Below are 13,176 nucleotides of genomic sequence, written 5' to 3' on the forward strand. Positions count from 1 at the left end.
GAGGCCGGCGATGGCAATGTGCTTTCGCATGTGTCCATCTTCTTCCTTACACACCGAACACCTGTTCTCTTTTCACTAACAATTCATCACAGCCCCCCCCCCCCCCCACTTGCATTCATATTCGTAGCATAAAAAAGAACCCGACGCAGACACTGAAGAAACACATACACAGGGCGGGCGCTAGACACCAAGTCCAGCGCCCATCCAGAACAGAACGGACTGTCTCGCACTTGTCTGAGCGGTTTTGAAATTACGTTCTTACTTGTATAGCCACCCTTTCCGTGTCATTACAGATCATCACGTGCTGTGTTGGCTTTTTTCTCTGAAGGACCCCACTGGACGACTTGCCCGTTGGGTATTACGCCTACAGAAGTATTGCTACTCAGTTGCTTATAAGTCTAGACATCTTCATCTGGACGCCGATTGCTTATCCCGCTACCTTGTTGATCAGCCCGACGAATCAGACATCGAGCGTAGCCTCAGCGTCATGTCAATGTCCCAGTTTCTTCAGATTGGTGATGAACAACACGTGATGCTTCACCACGACAACTTATTTACCGTCTCGAACCTGCTCCGCCCGACGAATCAGACATCGAGCGTAGCCTCAGCGTCATGTCAATGTCCCAGTTTCTTCAGATTGGTGATGAACAACACGTGATGCTTCACCACGACAACTTATTTACCGTCTCGAACCTGCTCCGAACAACGCGTCGCTTCGCATGTACGTCCTCCTGAATGTCACGCTGTACCGTCGTAGCCTCCAGCCAGACGGCCCTCAGCTCCTTCTTGTCATGACGAAACATTTGCGTTCAACAGTGCTGCACGAGCTTCACAATAAACCAACTGCTAGTCATCTGGGTGTATCTCGGACGTACGACCGTGTGCGTCACCGCTTCTTTTGGTGCGGTCTCTCCAGGTCCGTTCGTCGTTAAGTGTCTTCCTACGATAAATGCCAACGTAGGAAGCGACCTACTGCACCTCAGGCTGGACTTCTTTAACCGGTCTCCATCCCAACCGAACCTTTCTTCCGTGTTGGTATAGATCTTCTCAGTCCTTTTCCCGAGTCGAAATTGGGCAACAAGGGGGTCGTTGTTGCTATAGACTACGTGACTAGGTATGCCATCACTCGAGTGCTCCCCACCAGCACCGCTACTGACGTTGCGGACTTTTTGCTTCACGATGTCATCCTACGCCATGGCGCTCCTCGCCAATAACTCATGGATCGCGGCTGCGCATTTTTGTACCGAGTAATCGACGATCTTCTGCACTCTTCCTCGACACAGCACAAGTTGACCACTTCCAACCATCCCCAAACAAAAGGCCTAACCGAATGCCTAAATCGCACCCTCACGGACATCCTCGCGATGTATGTGTCCTCCAACCACCATGCTGCGACCTGGCGCTACCTCACGTGACCTTCGCGTACAATTCTTCGTGCCATGACACCACTGCTTATTCACTCTTTTATTTGCTCTATGGCCGTGATCTGATGTTACCACTCGGCACCCTACTTATAACCACTACAATCCCGTCAACCGAATATGCACGCGACGCTATTGCTCGTGCCGACCACATTCATCAGATCGTCCGCTCTAGACTTTCGGCTTCGCAAGCCACCCAGAAAGCCATCTACGACAGCCGGCATGTTGACGTTCGCTTGTCAACCTGTTTTCTCGTTCTCCTGTGGTGCCCAGTTTGTTGAGTTGGCTTATGAGAGAAGTTGTTGTCTCACTACATGGGTTTTTACCGTATCATCCGCCAGGTAATCGACGTCACCTATGAGATCATTCTTGCATCTGAGACCACAAGCCTGCCTGCAACCACACCCAGTGATGTTGTGCACGTGAGCAGGCTAAAACCTTACCCCCCGCTTACTTAAGACCATAATTAATATGCACCGAGACGGCACTTTTACCGCCAGGGACGGGGGAGGGGTTAATGCTACGTAGCAGACATATCAGCAGTTATGCTTGATTTACGGCACACTGCACAAATGGTTCTTTGAGTGGCTCTGAAGCTTGAAAGCAGGCCATGAAAGGAAGACTCATTTGCTGGCTTTGAACATTGCATCTGGAATAAGGGCACTTGGATGCAAGGTGGTCTGTCTGCCGAAAATGATGGCACGTGGCCTTGCTTAGGTCGTCCCCAGGGCATTAAGCAGGTGCATCATTTCTAGAGCTGATTGCATAGTGACTGTCTAGCTCTCCTAATAGTAATGAAGAAATGCTACACGAGACTGGTGACTGAGCCGAATCAATTGGTGATGAAAAGCTGTCGTTTATATTACCAATCTGCTGCACAAGCATAGGCTCGTGACGTTGATGTACTGGCTGTAATGAGCGGCTGACTAGGCAAAACAGAGGCATGCTCTAAAGTTTGGTCGAGTTGAGTTACGATGGCAAGAAATGCACTCACAGTTGGTGGCTGTTGTGCAGCGATAGTTGTTGCTAAGTGTGTGCCGTGCACACGCTGTAGTGCATATTCAATGTGGTGGGGATCTGTCAGTTGGATGGGCCATTTTGAAATTACGTGCAGGTTTGCCAATGAGAAGTCAGCGAGGCTCTCACTGCGTTTCTCGACGTGTCTGGTGACTACGTGCTGCATCGCAAGAGCATAAGCTTGTCCCAAAACTGCTCCTTGAAGGCAGGTTTGAAATACTCCCATGAGTCTAACTGGTTTCCTGCCACGCTTTTCCAATCTGCAGCAAGGCCACGGAGCTTACCAAGCGCTATGACGAGGAGAGTAGACGGTGTCCATGACACCCCCTAAGCCTTGAGTACACTCGAGCTCTTCAACCCACTGGTGAGCCGAGATGCTACTGTCACCACTAAAGGTTGGCAGCAAGGCCAAAAGGTTGGGCAACATAGTCACTTGGACAGGAAACTTCGGCCGTTTTGACAATGTCAAAAACTACTGTAGTAGGCCAATCAGCACTTTCGTGCTTAGAACTGACTGCTCAGCTGTCGAGTCGGGCCCACCAAATGGTTGACGGTTCTGGGCGATGTCATGAAGCAACCGTTCAATCATGTCTTCTTTCCAGCCAGTCATTTCCAGGTTACAGCACGAAAGTTCATGGCGTATAAAGTCTGCTGTGAACCCTACGAGGTCTTCCACAGTGGCCTCATTCCAGCTTATAAGCAGTATTGCAGTCGATGGACGGGCCGGCAAGATCGAAGAAGGCTCAGGGCGGGCAAAGGCAATTTGACAGACAGCTAGCACAAAACACCAACTCACACGAAATGGACGAGTGGCTCCGGTTTCCTCGGCATGAAACGGCGCTGCTACTAAATCAACATGTAGCACAAGGTTGCCAGATTACGTGCAGTCTCGCAATAGTGTAGCTAGTGTAGCAAGAGCTAAATTTTGCTCAGTCGATTATAATAATCTGCTAGATTCGACGGTTTACACTTACAATCGACAATTATCACAGAAAAAGCCATTTATGTGTAGCCTGGAGCAGCAGGTCAAATTGGCGCAGAATGACGCAATTGAAGCAGCACTTTCATCCCTGACTGTAGATGGAGCCTGAGGGCTTGTTAATAGATGACACTTAACCTTTTGAATAATTATCTCAACCCTGAGCTGTCTTACTATCATGAGTACAGTAGAATATCGATTATACGATTACGATTGATGTGAAATTCGCGATGATATGAATTTTAGGGTTGTTTTGAATGGACTATACGCCATGATTTGCTATGATTCAGTATTATAGGAACGGTTTTCGCAGCCACCGTGGATGATACAAATGCGTGATTGACCACTGCACGTGAACGGCACAACGCAGCTTGTCTGTAGGAGGAAAGCCTGTTGACACTTGGCCTCAAAGGAAGAGAATGCGGCAAAACTCACCGAACTTTTCCTTGCTGCGTCAGCTAAGTGATTGAAACCCAGCAAGGCCAATGCCAAAAAAATTGGTCTGGGACAAATTTTTTCTCCAAGCGATAGCAGATCACCTTTTTGCTGCACGGCTTTGGCTACACCGGCTGTACCAGTTCTCAAACCACATGATGTAAACAACAGGCCGCCAATTCAACACGGTGGCAAAGGCATCGGCAGTGGCTCGTGTCAGCGCCATCGCGAACTACCCGCTAAGCACGACGAAGCTCCTGGCTTTGACAAGGACGCATTCATTGAGAGCCTTGTTTGAGCTACGATTGCTGAGAACATCGAAAGTAGAAGAAGGTGTTGCAGCAGCAGCCAGTCAGCATGCCCTAACTTATCATGCTTGTTGGCTGAATCTATTGCCGCCATTGCCTGAGCGTCTCCTCGTGTCCATAATCCTGGCGAAGAGACGTGAAAAAGTGCTCTCTTGTACAAGCTACCAGACGAGAATGACTCACCTCTCGTACCCTGCAAGCCACGGCTTTCAACCAAAGGAGTAAGCCTACCCTTTGTTTATTTCATAGAGCGTACACTCACTCTACGAGACATCTACGCGTTATTCCTAATGTAGCGATTAAGTGCTGTTTTGTTGACCTAGCCTGGTGCCTTACTTGCCTGAACCCATCGTAGCTACGATGACTCGAGCTAAGGAAAGGGGATGTTTATCGTGCACAGTACGACTGTGAGGCTGAAACCGTGGCTAGGCTTCTGCACCAGCCATAGATAAAGCAGACCCCTTCAAAGTGGGTTTTAAATGAATGAATGACTGGAACCTTTACTTCGAAGAAAAGGACAGCTTTGGGAAGCAGTTTTGGAATATGGCAGAAAGTGATTATTAGGTGCACAGCGTGGCCATATCAAGATAACACCAGTTCGCGTTCATCCGTAGCAGTAGATGTTTTAAGTCGCTATTGGCCGAGTTAATCGAACCCTTCTAGAGCCTTTGAAACAGGCAACTTGTAACAGCGCATAGATCACTAGTGCTTTTTGAGCTTCATCCTTACACTGTAGCACAAGGCCTAAGTTTCATATGTTATCTCGTGGCAGGTGTTCGATGTGTGTTCGTCCAGGCAAAAAAGCATGCCAAGTAGATTTACACCACCTCATATGGATTTTAAATAAAAATACTTGATTAACTCAAGTGTAAATCAGCGGAATGCCAGACAAAGCAGGTGTTACGCATAAGAACCAACAACAACAGAAGTGACTGACCTGGTGAAGTCCGTACGATGTGCATTGGTGGTACGTGGAGGAGCCGCAAAGTTGAACCAGACTGTCTTAATCTCGAGCAGGAGCAGAGCGTCACAAGATGGCTCTCCCTCTGCAGAGGAGAACAGGGCTTCTGCCTGGTGAGAGCTGCCGCTGCTGCTGCTCCCACCATGGCCAACTAGCCGTAAGCTGGATCCTTCCACTCCACACTCAGTCATGATGAAGCCCATCTTATCATCTTCACGCACTTTCTCCCACTCTGGGCACTCAAACGTGAAGCACACCTGGAGGTAAGATTACATTGTTACAATTACAAACGCTCAAACATTGACTGAGGGAAACTCCTAGACGCCTAAAAAACACCACAAGAAAAAAGACACACTGTGATTCTTTTTTCTTGAGGTCTTTTTTTAGGCATCTAGAAGTTCTCCTCTGTATGACCAACCAACTAGTCCAGCAACAAGTACTTCAAACATTGACTGTCAATGGTTTGCATAGTGAGCACACTCATCGGTAGTTAGGAGGGTACAAGGCGCCTACGGAACATGGTGGCAGCTGCAGGCATCTGACCTGTGTGAATTGTGCGTTAGCAAACGGTGTTGCGCTGGGACGAGGGATGTCGTGCGAACTGGCGAGTGAGGTCTAGCAATCATAACAAGTGAGGGCTCATTCATGATGGAACCGAGTGAAATCCCTGATGAACTTGTGCAGTTTATGCTGCGACAGACGAATGAATTGGCTCTTATTTAACGCAAGCGCATAGCATCCGAACTGTGGCAGGCGCTAAATGGCTGCTCTCATGGTTCCCGTAAGCAACGAGAGCCAACTGGCCTTTGTTTGACCGCCAAGTAGACAAAAACTAGAGATTGCGACATCGACCATTGCCACCATGCTGCCAAGGTTCACATGTTTCCGGGATGTGCAGACGTCAGAGTAATTTCTCCACAAAATGGACAACTTCTGCTTGATCAATGACATATCTCTAAAAGACTGAGTTCACCGCGTTGATACCGCGGCACTCAGCGGCAGCACGAAGTTGTGGTATTGTTTTGCGGGTCCCTTCAGTAGGGGGGATGCTTTTGTCACAGCTCTTTGATGGGAATTGCATCGGGCGACGAATTGCATTGAGTTAATTGACTACAAGGTTGCGAGGATGACTAAGCAAAAAATTTGCATTGAGCAGCCTGGCCAGACTAGGCATCTTCACAGTGGTCAAACAGAAGTACACCGCACACGTAATGCATGAGCAAACAAAACAGCAAAAAAACTAAACACCAAAAATAATTAATAAACAAAGTTATTGTGGAAACATTCGAAAATAAAAAGAAAAGTTGCCATAGTGATGAAAACAAAAAAAATAGATGAACTCATGGCAGCACAAGCAAGGATAGAAATACGCTGTGTAGCCTTTTTAGTGACAGAGTAGATACACTGAAACCATTTCTTTGAGTAATTGATTTTGAACAGCTGGTTGACAAAACAGTAGCATTCGGTCACCATATCTAGTCCTGTTTTTGTTACCAATCCAAGGTTCTAAATTACGAAATAATAAAAAAATTATCTAAAAGCACTCTGACTTGGACGAGTTGGTGCATAATTGTATAGGCTTCGGTGCAATTTAGACGAAAACCATAAGAAACACACAGAACACAGACGAGCGCCGACTTACAACTGAGTTTATTTGCACTTGAGCAAGCCTTTTTATGCGCCAAACATGCCTGTATTACCTAAACACAGAAGAGCAAGATAAAAGACGATATGAACGGAACTCAAGATCTATAAGCAAAAACAATATGCAAATGGTTACAGTGGGACCATATATCGGAGATAATGCACACCTATATCACACAAGGCAAACTGAACTTCGAAATCAAGACGGCACATGATTCATACTCTAAAATGGCACCTTCAATATAAACCTGACGAAGAGCAGGGAATAAAATGTTTAACTTGTCCTGGTGATAATTGAAGTGAGTGTCTAAAAGAAGAAGCGATAAAAACACGGAAGCACGTGGAGATGAAACGACAAAACATAACAACCTAAAGAACACATATCAGCGTCACTTACTAAAACAACTCTATCTTGCACTCCCGGTAGACCAGCATCATACATAACCAAAAACATACAGAAGCAATAAAACAGACACACAAGAACTGCGTTGCGGAGCGCTTGCTCATAGCTGTTGACTACCTGGCAGCCAACTTGCCGCTTCGGGCATCTCGGTATTCGGTTGTGGAGATGGTGAATATTTTGTGGGAAGCGGTGACGGCTACATGCGCGCCAAACTGTTTTCGTGAGGCCGACTTCTTCAACGTCGGGCTCGATGCTGAGCCTGAAGCTTCTGAAGAGAATCACTTACGTACAGCGGCGATTTGTGGCAGCGTGCCGTCGACTCCGACACGGGAGAGCAAGTGCAGCATCTGTTGCGATAGTTTCATTACGGCCGACGTTGATGCCGACACCGCCGAACCGTGCATGGATTAAGGCATTGTGAATGAAGTACGTGACAAGAGAGATTTGGAGGAATCGAATTGCGAGAACGACGAAACTTTGTAGTCAGTCTCTCATGCAGCTTATGCCACGGGCCTCGGCAAACAAGCACACTGCTGTTTGAAATAAACTAGAGACCACTTTTACGCTTCTGCTCTTCGAAATACGTGCATCATGGACTTTTTCGGGCAAAAAAAGTTTGTGTTTTCACTTGCAACTTTTTTAAAAGCTGTGTTTCATTTACTACGAACTTCGGAATACAGCAAACGGATGTCGCGTTAGGCTCAGGTTCGTTATAAGCGGGCTCGACTGTATTTCTTAGTACAGACGCGTTGATTGCAGGAAGTCTCGCTAGCCTTCACAGCGTTGCATTTGATGTATGAAATGGAGTAAGAAAGAAGACATTCGTAGAACACATGGACATTGGCTCAGAGGTGTCACTCTTATGTAGGTGCCGTCATAATCCGCTATGATTTACAAATACGCATAATCCCCCCTCCCGTCCTCCTACTAAGCGCGATGCTGAGCCAGATTGTGCTGCTACTCACTGATCCATGTGTTCGTGCGATTTTGTCACATTTGAAATCAACTGTCGGCAAATATGAAGAATTTTCTAAAGCAAACACTTCGTGGGAGCTTAGCTTACCATAATTTAGGCAGTAGCAAATAGATGGTGAAAATATCACGGGAAACAGCGTGAATCAACTTATGAATTACCCAACAAGATAATTTATTCTAGTTGTCCCAGGTAATTCTGATAAAACGTTTTGAAAAAATCATGTGCTTTAGGGGGTTCCAACTTCTCTATATTAGTGGAAGTCATGTATTCAGCTAATCATCCACAAAATGCACTTTATTTTGGTAACCATTTTATTGTAGTTGAAGAGGGTGAAATTTAGCAAATAACACCAGGATGTAAATGTTATTTGTGTTGAAAAGTGCCTGAGTGTGTTTGTAGCGTAAGCTACATTGGCTGAGGTTCAGCAGTTTCACGTGGATTATGGTAAGCAGTTGTGCGCAAGCACGAGGAACAGTGACATACCAGTAGCGCGACATACAAGACACACGCGAGGCCACACTGACTGTACTTGCGCGAGCATTTCTCTCGCATTCTGCATATGTCAATGAGTGGTGTCACCTGGTGTCTTTTGTCAAACTATTGGCAAGAAGGAGATAGTGGAACCGCCGCCTCAATGACTAGCGGTTATCCTGCCTACAAGCTACGGCGCCCAGCCCATGCCGATTTCTTCTTCGTGGTTTCAACTATGATATCCTTAACCTCGGTTTGTTTCTTGATAATAAAAAACATGCACCAACTAGTCGAATAGTGAATACTACTGTTCCACAAATCATTTTTCAATGGTCTTTGGCATCCCAACCGTGTGACATGGTCACACGGTTGAGATGGAAAATTCGAAATAATGGTTGGGTTGGGAAATTCGAAATAATGAAAGTGAGCAAAAATGGGTGGATTTCGGGGGTGGGGGCACGAAAAATATTTATTGGCCAAAAAAGTCAGTGATGACCATCTACTCCTTTTCTCTGAATGCCACAGCTGCGGTTCTCTGTTCCAGCCCGCGGACGCGGCGCAGAAAATCCTCTTCACCCTCTTCAAAGCTGAAGAAGAGACGCGCCACATTAAGTGCCTCCATCACCGCAGAAGCTGACGGGCGCACGGGCGCTTCGTCATTTTCGTCTTCCTCACCTTCTGGCTCTTCAGCAACAGGCTGCGCACCGGCTACTTGAGCGATAATGTCCCCATCAGTCAGGGCAACACACACCGATGCACCGGTGTCAACTTTAACATAATCGGCGAAACGTACGCCCCGAAGAGTGTCGCCCAATGCCACTGGCATAAGCTACTGAGCCGCACCCACGTCGACGTCACAACTATCCTGCACACTTCCAGCTGTAAATCCGCTGTGGCGGAAACAGTTTGCGATTGTGGTAGCGGTCACCTGTTCCCATGCGTGCACCAACATGTGCATGGCAGTGAGCAGCGTAATGCAGAAGTCCTTCCTGTCGCCCGCGCACAAAATTATTCTCTCCAGCACGTGATGCCTATAAAAGCACTTAATGTTCCTGATCACACCCTGGTCCATTGGCTGTAGGGCCGCAGTCGTATTTGCCGGAAGGAACACCAACTTAGTTGCTCTCAGCTCAACGTCGACTTTGTGTGCCGAACAGTTGTCGACGACAAGAAGAACGTGTCTGCCGCCCAGTTCCATTCGCCTGTGAAATTTCAGTAGCCACATCCTGAATAAATAACCTGTCATCCAGGCTTTCTTGTTTGCGGCGTACTCCGTCGGCAGTGAGCGCATGTTTTTGAAGCACCGTGGCTTGAGTGCTTTGCCAATCAAAAAAGGGGGACCTTTTCCATACCGGTCATATTTGCGGCGACCAGAACAGTGACACGCTCTTTGCTGCGCTTGCCGCCGGCACAGCTGTCTCCCTTGTAGGTGATCGTCTTGTCTGGCTGCAACTTGAAAAATAACGCTGTCTCGTGAACGTTAAACACATCCTGTGGTGAGTAGCTCTCCAAGTACTGCTGCAGGGTGTCGCTTCTCCAAGTAGCGCATGTTTTGGCGTCCACTTCCTCTGCCTCGCCGGATAACGTGCGGAATACGAGATTGTGCCGCTCCCTGAAACGTTGAAACCATCATTCGGAGGCTACAAAGTCTTCAATGTCCAAGCGCAGGGCGAAATCGGCTGCCTTGGCCATGATGATAGGGCCGCTCAATGTGATGCTCTGGGCTCTCATTTCTTTAATCCAGATAATCAAAGCTGACTCCAGTTCCGGGAACTTCACTGTCCTTAGCCCTTTTTGACTGGCGCCAAAATCCTCGGCTTCATAGGCGTTTTCAATGGCCGTCCTGTTGCATATGTAGGTTGACAACGTGCTCGGAGGTATGCCGTGCTTCCTCGCAATTTCGTATTTGCTCGAGTTCCCTCGGTCAACCTCTCGCGAAATCTCCACCTTCTCCTTGACAGTCTTCGTGCAGTAGTTTCCCCACGGCATCTTGCAACTTCGATGCGGAATAAGATGGCTTGATGGCGTGAACAGACAACGTGCTCGAGGAACAAAGTGACGCTGCCGGGTGCGGCCTAAGACTGCTCGGACTACTCCGCCGACTCCTCAGCGTCCCGCGGGTCCCGCGTATACAAGTGGCTCCAGGCGCTGAGATACCGGGAGGGCTACGGAAAAAAAAAAATTGCTCCCTGGATTTTAGAGGCCATACTTTGCTCGCCCTTTGCTCGGAGGCCACTTGAATCTCGAAAAAACCGGTCGTGCCACCTATCGTTCGGCCGTAAAAGCTTCCACTGGTGTTTGACGATGATGACGAATTATCCGGAGCTGACACGCTAAAGCTGACACGCGGGCTACGCAATACAAAACCCGCTCGTGGAACACGTGCCTGTTCATCATGTGTAAGTGATGTGTGTAATATAAGGAGCCGTAAAAGCGTATGCAAGCAAGCCCTGCGCCCCACATCCGGGTAACTGTGTCATCAGATCACAGGAATCATCCGAATACCATCTATGTGTGGAGACAGTGTATCGCGCCGTACAAACCTCCTCCGAAGGTACAAGGCCTAGCTTGCCGGACATGCCGACCTCGTCTTAGAGGCCTCGGAAACAGCACGAACATCGTCACATACGGACGAGAAGTGGTGCCAGCCTACGTTTCACTGCACCAGCTGCTGCGACGCTCCGCCTGACCGCCCGCCCGTTCTCCTAGCTTACCTGCAAGACAATGGCAAAGCGATCGAAGAGAAAGGAACGCGAGGAGCCGATGGTTCAATGTGACAGGTGCCGGAGGTGGGTGTATCTAGATGAAACGGACTTCGCATGCACAGATGCCGCAGATGTGGCGCCCTTCACATGCAACCTCTGCAACATAGTGGGGTCACTCGAAACAAGGCTTCGAGCCTCAGAGCAGGAAGTGGAGACGCTCGGAAGGCCTGTGAAGGATCAACTAGAGGCATACTATGCCAAACCTGATCCAAGCGGTATCCCCATAGCGAAGCCGACCCTTCAAGAACACCAAGAAGATGCTATGCTTAGCTGCTCTTCCCAGGCTCCTGAAGAAACCACTCGAGAAGTGAAACAGCCGGAAGTAGAGGAGGGAAGCGGCCAATCACCACAGAAGCCACAAGAGCGGAGAAGCGCTCCGAAAACGACCATGCATAGGGGCGAGAATGCTCGGCTGCACGAGCACAACGCCGACCACGCTCTCGATACTGCGAATGGAGGCAAGGAACAAGCCAGCGAAGCATGCAATTCTGAAAAGACTAGGAAAACAGGACACAGGACAAAAGCTGAAAGCAATGAAGCTGAGGCCATTGATTGATATGTGGGGTTTAACGTCCCAAAACCTCTATATGATTATGAGAGACGCCGTAGTGGAGGGCTCCGGAAATTTAGACCACCTGGGGTTCTTTAACGTGCACCCAAATCTGAGCACACGGGCCTACAACATTTCCGCCTCCATCGGAAATGCAGCCGCCGCAGCCAAGATTCGAACCCGCGCCTTGCAGGTCAGCAGTGGAGCTGAGGCCAATGGCAGGCCTCATACCAACACCCAGGAACAGACAGGAGAAGAAAAAGGGGCCGTCAGGCTCTGCACCTGAGGTTCTAGTCATCGGTGACGGCAATGCACCTCGAATCGCGGGCGCTCTTCAACGAATATGGGACAATACTGTGATTGTGAAAAGGTCCGAACGCAAGGCGACCGCCGACAGGCTACAACATCTGCTCCGACGACACAGCGAAGGCGAAAGCCACAGAGCAGGGCTGGTGGTCCTACACGCTGGTATACAGGATGTCCTTAATGGATCACAGCCTGGAGATATCGTCCAAGCCATACGGGAGAGTGTGGCCCCATTTACGCAGAAGCTGGTCATATGCTCAGCCCCCGAAGTTGCAACTAAAGGCAAAGCAATGCGGGCAAAAGCAATGCTACTTAACACTGAGCTTAGGAAGCTATGTGGAGCTCTAAAGGCGACGTTTGTTGACCTATCCGATACACTGGCAGGCGAAAAGCGACTAGCCCAGGACGGGATCCACTACCTGTCAGCTACAACGCACCAAGTCGCGACCCAACTGGCCCAAGCGATACACCCTTTTTTAGGACTACAGAGGCCTCGAAGGAGCAGAGACAAGTCCAAACGCTCACCTCGGCGGAAGTCAGACCCAAATGTCTCCTCGCCTACCCCGGAGACGCCAGCCGCGCCCCCGCCACCGAAATCTCTTGGAATGGCAGCCGTGACTCACAATACACCACACAGGGAGATCAGAGACAACATCCAGGACCCCCCCCATCCATCCCCCACCCATGTACTTGATGAACACGGCGCTTCTACCGACCCAAAGCACACAACCATGCCCACCAAGGGCAAGCCCAGCTCCGCAGACATGGATACCACACGAGGGCACCACCCACCCCGCAATTTTCCCATGGCGACCACCCAGCCCTAGTGCGCACCCAGACCTCTTCCACATGGTGGGGGACATTGTCTGCCGACTGATAGCTGTACAATGGCCGCAGCTGGTCAAACACGCTATACTCCCAAACTTAACACAATGAAGAG

General features: G+C 48.9%; 1 protein-coding gene across 5 annotated transcripts in view; it reads right to left on the bottom strand.

Moving 5' to 3' along the window:
• tweek (transmembrane protein KIAA1109 homolog tweek) overlaps positions 1-13,176 on the bottom strand; it is a 1,194,469-nt gene that overhangs the window by 679,244 nt on the left and 502,049 nt on the right. For all 5 annotated transcript variants that reach the window (XM_075882507.1, XM_075882492.1, XM_075882501.1 and 2 more), the window contains one exon: positions 5,098-5,378. In XM_075882507.1, coding sequence (XP_075738622.1) covers positions 5,098-5,378 — 281 coding nt within the window. The remainder of the gene's footprint in view (positions 1-5,097; positions 5,379-13,176) is intronic.

Source organism: Rhipicephalus microplus, chromosome 2 (genome assembly GCF_043290135.1).
Source record: "Rhipicephalus microplus isolate Deutch F79 chromosome 2, USDA_Rmic, whole genome shotgun sequence".
In the NCBI taxonomy this organism is placed as follows: Eukaryota; Metazoa; Arthropoda; class Arachnida; order Ixodida; family Ixodidae; genus Rhipicephalus; species Rhipicephalus microplus.